General features: G+C 44.5%; 1 protein-coding gene across 1 annotated transcript; it reads right to left on the bottom strand.

The window, feature by feature from the left end:
• Nucleotides 1-319: 319 nt before the first annotated feature.
• Nucleotides 320-3,634, bottom strand: DKK1 (dickkopf WNT signaling pathway inhibitor 1). The gene is made up of 4 exons (XM_032430367.1): nt 3,204-3,634; nt 2,787-2,949; nt 1,527-1,670; nt 320-1,404 (listed from the first exon to the last, which is right to left on the bottom strand). Exons 1-4 carry the CDS (start codon nt 3,447-3,449, stop codon nt 1,151-1,153), a joined length of 807 nt encoding a protein of 268 aa, XP_032286258.1. The 5' UTR covers nt 3,450-3,634; the 3' UTR covers nt 320-1,150.
• Between the last annotated feature and the right edge of the window lie 10,618 nt (nt 3,635-14,252).

Here is a 14,252-nt window from a genome sequence, read left to right as displayed (position 1 = left end):
CACACACACCCTTTCTGCTAACCATCCAGTACTTTGCTCTGGTATTTTGTAGGAAATTTCCTTTATTGCTCAAGAGTTATTAACCAGGGGCGCCTGGGTGGCTCAGTCGGTTAAGCGTCTGCCTTCGGCTCGGGTCATGGTCGCGGGGTCCTGGGATCGAGCCCCACATCGGGCTCCCTGCTCAGTGGGAGGCCTGCTTCTTCCTCTTCCACTCCCCCTGCTTGTGTTCCCTCTCTCGCTGTGTCTCTCTCTATCAAATAAATAAAAAATCTTAAAATTTAAAAAAAAAAAAAAAAGAGTTATTAACCATTCGGGTAGATATTAATTTATTTGAAGCTGTTTTTGAAAGTAGTAATGTAAGATTCAATCTCATGATTGCACCATGATTGTGAGTTTGTCAGCAGAGAACACATTTCTTAAAATTACTCTAGAATTGACCCACACTGTCTTACATTTAGACAGTATCTTCCTCTGATCATCTTGAAACAGGTCACCTTTCTGTCCCTTTAGAACACATATACACACAAACACATACCCCTCTAAGAGCATGGTGCCAAAATTTATCTATACTTGTAACATTGTGTAGTATTAAATGTTAAATTTTATTTCAAGGACTATCACAGCCTAGACATAAATGTAATCTAAGCACTGAGATAGTACATTTCAGAAAATAAGCTAGTATTTCCATGATCAAGTTTAGATACCTATCATTTGTCATTCCAAAAGCTCCTTGCGTTCTAGAGTCTAGAAGTAAAAGGGAAGGGTTTAAGCATTTAAGAAGTATAAGCTGAAATTATTTATTTCAATATAGAATATTAGAGTCAAGATAATAATCAATGTGTACAAAAATTTACATAATGAGAAACAATAGACAATGCAGCACCTTTAGAAAAATAATTAAGTTTTGTTGCATTTACAGGTAAGTGCCACACTGAGAATTTACAACACAGTAATTTACTGCAATCAATGATAGGGGAGTTCCATAAAGAAACAAAGCTCTTAACACTCCAGATTTTCAGAAGGTATTATTGGAATGCTTAATCATAACCACAGAATTTGTACATCCTTTAGGATTGAGCTGATAAAAGTCACACACAGTTTTCAGAGCATCTACTATGGCAAAGGAGTCCACAGTGTTCGGACGGCTGGCTTAGTGTCTCTGACAGGTGTGGAGTCTGGAAGAGTTGCTGGCTTGATGGTGATCTTTTTGTATCCGGCAAGACAGACCCTCTCCACAGTAACAGCGCTGGAATATCTCCAGCCCGTGGGAGCCTTTTCTCCTGTGCTTGGTACACACTTGACCTTCTTTGAGGACAGGTTTACAGATCTTGGACCAGAAGTGTCTAGCACAACACAGCCCTGTGGCACAGTCTGATGATCGGAGACAGACCGAGCCTTCTTGCCCTGGAAAGGAGGGGACAGTAGGGAAAGTACACGGTTACTGCCAGGTCTGCATTATTTCATGAAGAAAATCCCATAAGGCACTCCCGACGTGCTAACAAAGAATGAACGGTAAGGTCCTTTACCTTTGGTATGATACAGTTTTGAAGACAGCGTGGTTCTTCTGGAATACCCATCCACGGTGCTGTGATCGTTACCAACACTTTCGAGAATGGTTTCTTCGATTTCCCCTCGATGGAAAGGATTGTGATCAGAAGGCATACATATCCCTAAGGAAGCAGGAGACAGTAGTAACACATTACAGCCGGGAGTTAACCATCAAGAGCCTTGACCCTGGCAGTCCTTTATGCCTGCACCACCTTGAGATGCCTCGTTGTGGGGACATTATTTTAAATACAAGCCAAACTTCCTCCCTAGTGTTAATGCAAAACTCCCCAGATGGACAGAAGCATCAATGCAACATCTCCAATACAGCTATTTAAAATACCTTCCTACCAACTGTGGTAGTGGCAGTGAGATTTCTGCCCATGTTAATATCACCCTTGGGGTAAGAAAACTAGTCACTTAAATTTTTTAAAAATAACTTCTCTGACCTCGGTGCTATATGGGTACCAGCAGACCAAGTTAAGCAAACGCAACACCAGCTGCCTGGAAGATTACAATCTCACCCACCAGTTACTTCACTGTATAATTTCTATATTACAGAGATTGAGTTAGTTCAGCCCTGAGTATTACTGGGTCCTAAAGAGGGTCGACAGCCTCAAGCTTATTTCGGGAGACTTCTTTGGCTGTCTGAGCCTATCTCTTTGAGACATTAAATTTTAGTGGATCTGTGGTCCAGGGCGGAGGACTTATTTTAAGGTAGCAGGAGGTTGGGGGCAGGGGGATGGATTCAGAAACCAGGATGCCTATCAAGATCCCCCTTAAGGGTGGCCAGCACGGATAGCTAAATCACGGTCTTCTGGCTGACATCAGTTTTAACAGGGACCAGGAGAAGGAGGCCAGCGTGGTAGAGCCCTGGGAGACACTAAGAGAAACAGGGCAGCTAAGGCCAGTGCTGGTTTCCTTGGGCTCTCTGTATACTTGGTTTCACCTTCCTCCCCATCTTTCTCAATTGATGTCAAGGTACTCTCTGGACTCATGTTCAGGGAAGGGTTCACTCTGTGGCAAGCAGTCCTGTTAAGCAGGCCAGGGGCACGGAGGAAGAGGAGGCGCTCCACGACCTCCCAGATCAAGCACTCCAAAGATTTCTGGGGAACCCTGCAGGCTGAGCACCCGTTTGCAGGTGGCGCCACTGGGTTCCCAAAGCCGGGAGCATTTTCCTCCCATCCGTAGGAGGCCAAATGCGGGACGCTCTGAGTCCGAAAGGGAGCTACCGGACTCACCATTTTTGCAGTAATTCCCGGGGCAGCACATAGCGTGACGCATGCAGCGTTTTCGGCGCTTCCTGCAGGCGAGGCAGATTTGCGCGCCCGCGCCTCCCGCGCGCGTGGGGCTGGCGCAGTACTCCTCCGTGCTGCACTCCTCGTCCTCGGCGCACGGGTACGGCTGCGGGGAGGGGCCAGGCAGGGGCGTGAGGCACCTGCGCCTCCAGGGCCCCAAGCTCCCGGACCCCGACGCTCGTCACCGGCCCTCTGCGCGCACCTCTCCGAAGCTGGTGTGCCCAGGGCTCCCAGACGCAAACTTCCCGACTGAGCCCCGCACTGCACACACTCAACACATTCTCCATGCTCCTCCCCATCTGAGCACCCCCCCCGCGCTTCGGGGTCTCCGCATCCCGGGTTCCCCGAGACCCTGCTCACCTGGTAGTTGTCAATGGTCTGGTACTTGTTTCCGCCCTCGTACAGGATCCCGGGAGCCGCGCTGACCGCGGAGCCCGGGTGCCCCGCAGCGCCGCCCAGCGCCGGGGGCAGGTTCTTGATGGCGTTGGAATTGACGAGAACCGAGTTCAAGGTGGCACTCACTCCGAGCTGGAGGTGACCGCAGAGGGCCGCCGCTAGCAGGGCGGCCAAGACCCGGGCGGCTCCCACTGCGCCCGGGGCCGGCATCGCAGACGCTGTCCGGGGAAGGCTCCGAGCGAAGGCAGGAACGTCCCTCTGCAAGGCTGGTCCCTGGAAGCCGCGCCGGCACGGCTGCAGTCCGGGCTCCGAGCGCCTCCCGCGCTCCCCGAGTCTCGACTGCGGGCGCAGCTCTGAGCCGCCACCGCTGCGGCGGCCGCCTTTATACCGCGGGCTCCGAGCATCCCGGCCCCTCGGGGGAGACAACAAAGCAGGGATGGGATTTCAAAGCGCTGGGAGGGGCTGGAGGGTGTGTGTGTGTACACGAGGTGTGTGTGTGTGGGGGGGGGGCTTGGCCCTCCCCAGCCCGCCCTCCCTCCCTGGCGCGGCGGGTCCCCTGGCCCAGCTCGGTTCGGGGCGCGGGTGTTGGGGAGCGCGAGCGCGGACCGCGTCCACAGAGGCGCGCGGAGGGAGGAACCTGGGACCCCGGCGCCCGCCCCCTGCAGCAGGGGTTGCACTCGCGAGCTCGGAAGTACTTTTCAGAGCGGGATTGTAATGTTCTGCAAAACCACTTTTCTGCTGTCTCCTTTATTCCAGTCCTACTCATTTATTGGGCACCGTAAACAGCATTTGGGGTGAAATACAGCCCAACTGGTAACTCAAAGTCTGTCTCGAAGCGTTCCAAGCGAGAGGGCCAGGTGGCCGGTGCAAGTTGCTGATTAACCTTTCAGACCCTCGGTTTGCAGATTTAGAGTGAGGTCCCCCGTTTAAGTTGGTTCAGCTTCGCCCCCACCCCTTTCCTTCCTCCACACCCCAGCACCCCCTCCCGCCGCCACCGCGAGAAAAATGTGTAAAGGGAATGAAATTTGCACATCAAACGGGGGTAAGAAGGAAGAAGAACTAATTCTCTTTTGATGGGAAGTTTAGAGAGGGAGGCGAGAGACTGGCATTGGGAAATTAGATCAGGGGTGGAGGGAAGAGGGAAGTGAGTATCGATAATCAGACTATTTAATGCTGCTCTTTGAATGCGAGCAGTCGCGCTCCGTAGATGAACTTGATTAGGCAGACGCGCGAGATCAAAGTGGTCAGAGCGAGACCGGTAGAGTCCATGGGCTGGGTTCGTGGTCCTTCCCTGCGGGCCCTGCTCGGGGGTGGGTCAGCGCAGCCAGGGGAGTGAGCCTTAGGGCTCAGCGCCTGACTTCCTCCAGACTATTCCAGATCGCAAAGCTGCTCCCAAGTCAGAGCGTCCCGGGACCCGGGACTAACACCCCTTCAGGGAGTTGAGACTAGCTGCAGAAAAAGGAAAACTGAAAGTGAGCCAGAACGTGAGTTCGAAGTCCTCTAGATCCGTGTAGAAAGATAGTAAAGTCCTGCTTATACAGTGGAAATTTTTTAACAAAAGCACGCCTCTGGGAAGCATTGGGCTACCCTCTGCATTGTTTCCCCTTGGGGGGAGGTGGGTAGGTGCAGTGAGTATAAATACTTAGGAGACTGTCCTAATTATAGTAATAATAAAAGATAAAGTACCGCAATTATTTTTATAACAGGTCGATGTTATAAGTGTCAGGAAATGGACAACTGCCGTGCAAATTTAGAAAAGGAAGAGATGACTGAATAATTGTTGAATAAGAAAGACTAGGATATATTAATTCTGTGCTCCCTCACCTCTATGGTACTTAATACTCTACACATAGACCTATATACATGACCAGGACCACCACTAAGTACAGCTGGTGAGAGTCTTGAAGTTCTATAATCCTAAAGTTAAGAGGGGGAAGGGTTAAAAAAAATTGTTTGTAATGGTCTGAGTTCTAGTTCCTTGGGTTTCAGAGGTCCTATTGAGAACATCTTCCAAACAATTCTTTAATAATGCCTAATTATACCCACCCATCCCAAATCCCATCTGTCCTATGAAATTTCCTCTGGTTTATTGGTAATTCCTTCTTGAAATTCTAATATGGATTAAATCCCACATTTTTTTGTTTTAGGTTTTATTAACACATACAATGATCTAGACTTGGCTACAACTTTAGAAATTTTTGGCACAAATTGAAACTTGGAAACAAAGGGGAAGCTGCTTATATATTTTTTTTCTTTTTAAAATGAGCCTAAGAAACAAGTCAAGGAACACTTTATTGAGAATAAGCAATAAGCCAGGTCTCTCTTGGGTGGATACGGCCCTAGCTTCAGTTGACCTGAAGTTGGTATAGATGGAGAGGTATTATAGGATAACAGGGTAAAACTCTAGGGGATTTTAGGTGTCATATTATCAGTTGCAGAATATGATAATGTCAATGATTGATGTGTTGAGCACCTTCAGTGTAATAGAAAATCTGCAGTCTGTCTCAAATTGTTATGATGTTGAAATGCAGGGAAGAATCCCCTGACCTTGGGGAAGGTGAAAATGTTTCTTCTTAGTCCTATTATCCTATTTAAATATTTCTAAAAGTAAGCTGTGCCACACTTATGGCCAATCTCTTTTCCTCTTTTTGAAAGAGATGGTAATGTCATTAACACAGTTAATAAATTTAGTTCATTAAGAGCTTGGATTCACAAATGAAATTGTTGTCTGGGGCAAAAAAAAAAGTTTCATCAGCAAAAGAAAAACTTTAACAAAAAGACATGTTGCATAAATTCAATCTCAAATCCTGAATATGTATGTCTGTTGTGGTTTAATGTTCTTTGAGTCTGTTGTGTTGAGTTAGGGGAGCTAAGTCAAGACTAGGGTTTTAAGAGCAGACTGGGTTCTATCTCCTTCCCTACTTTCCACACTGTTCCCGATGTCGTGACCTGAAAGCGAATAATGAATTGGTGAATATATGAGTTTCTTCTATGTGCTAAGCAGGGTACTTGGTGCTGTGGGATCAAAGATGAGTGCTCAGGTTACCTATCTTCAAGTAACTAAGTGGGGGCAGGGGTGGTAAGCTCTTAAGTTATATAGAAGAGCTACCCCCCAGGAAGGCCTTAGAGCCGAGTATGTAGCAAGCCAACTCTTAGTTCCACATAGGAAAATGGACTTGTTTCAATGGAGTTTCCATTTGAAAATCCTTTCCATGATTGAGCTTCCTCACTGGCAACAAAAGAGCGGGATGGATAAAGATGTAAAGTGGGGTTCATCATGCCACCAGGGGCCAATTAAAATTCAGTGAATGCCCATTATATGCAAAATGCTACCCTAGTACCTTTGAGAATGTACCCCCCCCCCAAGTATTAAAGGCAGGTTCTTTGTCCTCAGAAAGCTTTCTATTTATAAGTAGTCGGGGGAAGCAAAGATTACATGGGAATGGGGGTAAACATTTTTCCAAAACAGGTCCTATTTTGGCACACATGAGGTCATGGGGGAAGACGAAAAAGGTCCAGAAATGGTGACAACTAGCCTCAGGGAAGGCGGGGGGTTGTGATTACCCTCTGAGCAAGGTGGCAGAGGTGGGAGGAGTCAGGGCTGCTGTATTTCATTTATTAAAAGTAGTGTATTTAGTTCTGGAGGGACCCCTAACTCCTTTTTCATCTGTTGAACTATTTTCAGAATGAATGCAATAGGCTTAATAGATTTTTAAATAGATGGGATATGCGTACCGATGTGGAATCAAACCTCATAGCTCATCAATGGCATGAGAGTGTGCGTGTTCCTCCCATTGTCAGTGCTGAGCACCCAGCACAGAATACCCTCTTCATCTGCGAGTAAGACAACAAAAACATCATGCCTATTCGCAAATGATCTTTCCATCTCTGTCATTTGAGATTCTTATGTGATTGCTGCATATTTAATTCTCTCCCTTCTCTCCTCCTCCCCCCCTTCCCTCTTTCTTTCATTCTTTCTCTTTGTTAAATCAAAGGAAGCAGATCTGTTACCATGTAATTTTACTTTACTAGGACAACGTTAAATAAATGTCATTCCTTATGGTGCATGCTGTCAATGTCTATGCTGGTACCGATCTTAAATTTATAGTAGGGATTCCTCATTCCTGACTTCAGTAAAAAATAAAAATAAAAATAAAAAATGTTAAGACTTTCTCATTGGCCTTTAAAAGATTTTGGTCTTAATGCTCTTCATGATGTTAAAAGGGCTTTTAGACCAGGCCCATATTAAGACTCCCCAGAGGCTGGATTAGGCTCTTCTGCACTCTTCAGTACAAAGAGAAGGCGAGGTTTGACAATGGTTATGTTTATTTGGTCAGTGGAGATGGCCAGCCCAGATAAATCAGGCTCCCTGGTAGCTTTCCAACCTAGCTCAGAAGATGTGTTTTACAGGAGCAAGACATTAAAAACTAATCTGAGAATAGAGCCCAGGACCCAGAAACTTTTGACGAAAAACCGCAGAGGATCTTTTCTGATGTCCTGACACGGAGAGAGGGCTGCAGAATATAGTTACAGAGACTTCAAAACAGCCCCCTTAGCATCCTTCCTAAAGGATTCGACATTTCCAACCATAAATATTGGCCAATGGCAGCAGAAAGCATGATACAAGATCCTTTTAAAACAGACTTCAGACCTAGAGAAATGTCATTTTTCCTTCATGTCTCTCAGTTCCTATTATTGCCTCCTTTATAATGCAGGTGCTCTCCAAGGATCGTGGCCTGGAAAGGTATTTTGCCATGGGATCAGGAGACTGGGGCTGGGATTCTGGGTACTGGGGACTTCTGTGACAGCCTGAAGTTGGCCAGAAAATATGGCAGCTTGGTCAAGCCATTTAATTCTAGTGTTGGTGTTGGTCTTTCACTTATAAAATGACATGAGAGGGAGGTGAGGAGGCCCCTTGCCTCTCTCTCTCTCACTTAAAAAAAAAAAAATCACTCTCAGGACAAGGCCTTTTATATTCTGATTAAATAAAAATATCCTGTAAGAGGCCATTTTTCAGGCAGCCTAAAGTAATAACCACTGACGTCGTGTATTTTGATTTCGAATAAGTTTTTTCAAAGACGACGAGAGTTTAAATCTCCGAAAATAAGTGAATACATGATCAGGTGATTTTTTAAAAAATTTTTTTAAAGATGGAGATATACACACGTATTTCTAAATTATGTCAGATGTTCTTGGAGAAAACGCAGCAAATACAAAAAAAGTCCAAAACTAAGTGACAGGTGCAATGCATCACTGTTAACTTGTAGTTCTCCCCGCAAACACACATCCACAGAGAGCAAGTGTGCATGTGAGAGGGAGTGGGAAATCATTTGCCTTGGCAAAACTGACCCTAATGCTTTAGAGCTGAATTTTTCCAACTGTCCCTAAATTTCAAACTAGGGAATTGCACCCAGAGGTGGAAAACAGAAACAGGACCGGGAAAGCCCTTTAGTGTCCCACGACCCTGTCTTAGAATGGATTCCGAGGGACCAGGGAGGTAGGCCCGAAACACAACTGTGGCCAGAGAGAAGGATGTGTAATCCGTGCCAGGTTCACCACCACCCTCAAGGCGAGCTGGGGGCCACCTGCGCGCGCACCCACTCCCTGTGCCCCCGGTGAGCATGCACACTCCTGCACCCCCGCTGCACGGGCACCCCCCCCGCACTCCTGTGAGCATGCACCTGCTCCCTGCACCCCCACTGTGTGGGAACCCCTCCCCGCACCCCCGGTGAGCGTGTACCTGCTCCTTGCACCCCTGCTGCGCGTGCACCCTCCCCCGTACCCCTGCTGTGCGTGCACCCATTCCTGCACGCCCACTCTGTGCTCACCAATCCCTGCACCCCCACTGCGCAGGCACAGTCCCCCCGCACCCCTGCTGCGCGGGCACCCACTCCTGCGACCCCACTCTGCACGCACCAATCCCTCCACCCCCGCTGCGCATGCACCCACTCCCTGCAGACCCCCCCCCACCCTGCGCGCCCCCGGGGGGGGCGCCCCAGGGGGAGGCCTGCGGCGGCGCACGTGTGCTGGCCGGCTGCTGATGGCCTTTGGGCTGCGCAGTCACGACCCGCCGGCCGCGCACAGGAGTGGAAAACCCAGCTTGTTTAGGGACTCGCTTTGATGAGTGAAGATCAAAAGGCCCGAGGACCCCCATCCTAATCAGCCTTGAGCCAGGATGGCATTTTCACAAACAGTCCGTTTGCTCGGCTTTGAGCAGACTTCGTGCTCAGCACATTCATGCGCCGTTCACACTACAATGGCTGCAGTTGGGTCAGTTCATGGGCAAATAAATATAGGGCCCTTCCGACTTAATTAAAGAGGGTTGAGAGGAAAGGCGACGGAGGGGAAGATTAAAGTTCCGAGGGACATCAGGCTCCGCTGTGTCCCCAGTCTCTGGCCTCCAGTGGGAGAAACCTGCTCTTCTGCTGCCCCCTGGTGGAATTGTCGTAGAAGTTCTTCGTAGGGAGGATCAAAGGATTTATGAACTCTCCAGAAATACTATTTTCCAGATTCAGTTACTTATATACTGTATAGCCTTTTCACTTCGCTGCGCTCCAACCTCTTCGAGATTGAGTGTTCTCTTGTTCTTAATGTTCTACACAATGCTTTGTTCATAGAATAACTTATTTCTTCCTAAATTACAATTAAAAAGAGAACTGGGATCCAACATGTAGGTTCTCAGTTTATGTCTGTGTAGTTCCACTGAAGTTGAAAGGCTCTGTATGGCATTCCCAGATAAAAATGTCAAGGTCTCCAGATGATTAGAAATACATTATTTGGAAATTTTAGGCCGAACAAATCGTAGACAGGACCATTCATATATAATTATTCATTGAGAATAAAAATAGAAGGGACTATTATTCATCTATTTGAGAAACTATTAATCATTTCAGGTTTCCATGTTCAAAAAGAAGATACAAACCTGTAGTCTCAGGTTAAATAATAGTTACAGTAAGCTATTTAATACTTCCATTTCCTTAGAGCCAACATGCACAAGTAAAAACAGAAAAATTAGTAAAACAACATACTGGAAGTTTAATATATGTATCTGTTAAAATTATTAGTAGTAGTTCTGCATTGTTATTATTTTGCATTTAATATATCTAAACTACTCCCAAGGTTTTTCTTACAGCTCATTTTTCTTAAAGAGAAGTGCTTACAGAAAAGAAACAAAACAAAAATGTTTCTCTGCAATTAGGATATCTTTTATTTTTTTTATTTTTTTAAAGATTTTATTTATTTGACAGCACAAGCAGAGGGAGAGAGAGGGAGAAGCAGGCTCCCTGCTGAGCAAGGAGCCCGATGTGGGACTCGATCCCAGGACTCTGGGATCATGACCTGGGCCGAAGGCAGCCGCTTAACCGACTGAGCCACCCAGGTGTCCCAGTTAGGATATCTTTTAAAGAATAAAGGATTCTGAAAGATGGGTGAGAATGCTCTTTCTAAACATTCAATTCAATAAATATTTTTATATACTAAATTCATTTCTATAGGTTAGATGCTAAGTATAAAATTGCATACTATTATTTTAGTATTAGAATGTAAAATATATAAGAATTACTTTACAAACAAACAGGGTTGCTGGAGGGGAGGGGGTGAGGGGATGGGATGGCTGGATGGTGGACATTAAGGAGGGCACGTGATGTAATGAGCACTGGGTGTTATATAACACTGATGAATCACAGACCTGTACCTCTGAAACTAATAATACGTTATATGTTAATTAATTGAAGTTAAATTTAAAAAATTTAAAAAAAGAATGACTTTAAAGAAGCAAATTAACCTCAAACTTTTTCATAATGTCATTGTTTTGATTGTACCCTGCCCACCTTTTTTGATCTATATTCTCCCCCATTTTCTTTGCACATTATTACATCTATCCAGCTGATTGTATTTACAAGAAAAGCAGTCTTCAAGCAAGCTCTATGTTTAACAATGCATTTTGCTAATATCAGTAGCTTTGTAAATTCCGCTTAGCCACAAACTTAGAAGGTATGAAAGTGTCAGGCAAAGAATCTAATGGCTAATTAGCTTTCTATCAAAAGTTGATCCCTTACCCCTTTCTGTTAATATCATTTACTATTATCATTTGCATTTGCTGATAATTTTAGGAGGGGACTGTGGCTAGAGCTGTGATGTCTAAGGGTTTAAAGCATACAGCTTGCTCTGTTTATATAGTTCTTGATTTCTAGCCAAAGTCCTAAATTCATTTGGAAAATTACCTTGCTATGGTTTTATTAATAGATGAGGTTAGAAAAGTAAGTAAATAAATAAGTGGATTACTTGCAAGTGTGTAAGAGACAGGAGAGAAAATAATAGACTCCTTCCCTGTTTTTGTAGGCAATGAAAAGCAAGTATCAGTCAAGAGGTGTTTATTTTCCTGAAAAAGACTATTAACTGTGCAGTTCTGGGATTCTTGAACTATTGTGTAGGTAACAAACAAACAAAACAACCCTGAGGATGCATGTTAAAGTGCAGGTTCCCAGATCTCTCTCCTAGCTCTTTTGATTGATTGCAGAGGTGTGGGGTAAGTTTAGTGACTCATGGTTTTTGTTTGTTTTTCAAGATTTTAGTCATTTGTTTTGAGAGAGAGGGAAGGGGAGGCCAACTTCCTGCTGAGCAGAGAGCCTGATGCCAGGCTTGATCCTAGGACCCTGAGATCATGACCTAAGCTGAAGGTAGACGCTTAACCGACTGAGCCACCCAGGCGCCCTAGTGACTCCTGTTTTAACACTCTCCACTGGCTGAGTGTAATGCAGGTCATCTTTAGGCTACGCTTTGCAGATTTCCACCATCAATCCCTCAGTTCCCACCAACCTGGTCTGTCACCTTTCAAACTCCAAACTCCATTTTCTGCCTCCGGTTAAAAGTTAATTCCAGGGGCGCGTAGGTGGCTCAGTCAGTTAAGCCTCTAATTCTTGGTTTCGGCTCAGGTCCTGATCTCAGGGTTCTGGGATTGACCCCTGTGTTGGGCTCCGCACTCAGTGCAGAGTCTGCTTGAGATTCTCTCTCTCCCTCTGCCTCTCCTGCTTGTGCACGCTCTCTCTCTCTCAAATAAATAAAATCTTAAAAAAAGAAGTTAATTCCAAATTCAGTGTTTCCCCTTTGGAAAGCTGGGTTAACATCCCCCCACCCCGACACGACACTACACATTTACACCCATCTTCTCAGAACCTTGCTCCTCGTACCCATTCTGTAGCTCTGTTGCAGAGCCCAGAAATATTATTATATTTTAATGCCCCAGATGATTCTGATGAGAGCCAGGTTCGGGACAGATTGCCCTTGCTCAGACTTATTGAAAGAATCACCAGGAGGGCTTATGAAATTGGATGCCTAGAATTAATGGTGTGCTGGCAAACAGTGAAGAACCAGCACTTTAAAAAAATGCATAAATATATATGCACATACATATGCATGTTATAAATTTTACTGATATAAAGGATATGCAGCACACAATTTGCAGTTAATCAAATATATTCATTATTGCAATATCCTATAGCCAATTGATGATTACAGACGTTTTTATTGGTTTTTGCTGAGCTCTTGTATCCATAGCAAACATATGGGTGTGATTCTGCCAGGATTTGACAAATGGGATTGCATCATGGTCTACGTGCTTTTTACTTATCAATCTGTTATTAAATCTGATGCATGACCCACTGTTAAACTATTCTTACCCTTGTACAAATTACATTCATTAAACTAAAATGGCCTTCTGCTTACGTTTTAACCCCGCCTTGAGTTTTCGTGTCTGCCGATTTCTGTGCCTACTCCCACTGTGGTTAAATTCAAGGGGGAAATGTGATTCCACTAAACACGCAGGTGGGAAGCAGGGTCCACATGACAAAGTATTTCTGCCAGACAGATGCAAATGACCTCAAGGGCTTAGATAAAGAGCAGAATGAAGGAAAACAGGACGCAATGGGTTGTGCATATTTACCACCTTTGTTTCAAATATCATTTATTTATTGGGACGTTGATGTGCCTTCACTTTTAAAAAGGGTAGTCTAGTCCCTGGGCATTGACTTCTAGTTCCCTTGTCCCAGGTGGTCCTTAAACCAAAGTTTAGCTTCACCAGACTGTGTTTTCTCAAGACAATCATAGCTTCCATAACCCATTTGCTTCTCATGGTTCCTACTTCCCTTAGGTTTGGGCTTATTTTTTTCTTAGTCTATTGTCAAGTTTTGGAGACATTTAAGAACCAAATTTTAGATATATAATTTATTCAACATAGAATTTTGTTGTTGTTGTTAAGAGGGTTGGTCCAAATAACCTATTATTTCCCCAGAAATGAAAATTATTTAACTTTAAGAAAAAAAATTATGTAAATGCTTTCGAACTGTGTTCTTAGGCAGTTGTTGCATTAAGTATTGTTTGCGAGAGTCATCGTATTAAGTTTAGCTAATACGTTTATTTTCACATCAGTGTAATATTCCATTCGGGTATGTCAGATTTAATGGCCCATTACCCACGTGATGAATATTTGCATTTCTAAATTTTTTGCTATTTCAAAATGCTTATGTGGGCATCCTTATGTGTATCTCCTTGTGAACATGTGAATTCTTTTTCTAAAAAATACACCAGTGAGTGGAGTCGTTGAGTTGTAGAATACGAACATTTTCAACTTTATTAAATATTGTGAAATTGTTCTTCAAAGTTGTAATAATTCACATTGTACCAGCAGTATATAAGAACGTTACATTGCTATAAATTTTAACCAACACTTTTTATTTTACAATTTTAACTTGCTAGTCTGATGGGTGGAAATGGCTCCTTTTAATTTTTAAACTTACAGTGGCTGATAATTAATGATCTAGAATATATATGCATCTATTTCTATATTTCTATTCTCTGGAAGAGAAGACTTGACCAAACTTAAGGTGTATAACAAACCACACAAAAATAGTCCAAGAAATTACAGACTAGTCTCTTGAGGCTGTAGACACTATTATCTGAAATATGACATTGGTAAATCAAAACTACCAATGTATTAAAAATGCATTTCATGACAAA

Source organism: Phoca vitulina, unplaced genomic scaffold (assembly GCF_004348235.1).
Source record: "Phoca vitulina isolate PV1807 unplaced genomic scaffold, GSC_HSeal_1.0 scaffold43, whole genome shotgun sequence".
Classification (NCBI taxonomy): Eukaryota; Metazoa; Chordata; class Mammalia; order Carnivora; family Phocidae; genus Phoca; species Phoca vitulina.
Note: the sequence above shows the minus strand (reverse complement) of the source record. Positions and strands in the feature narration are given on the sequence as shown.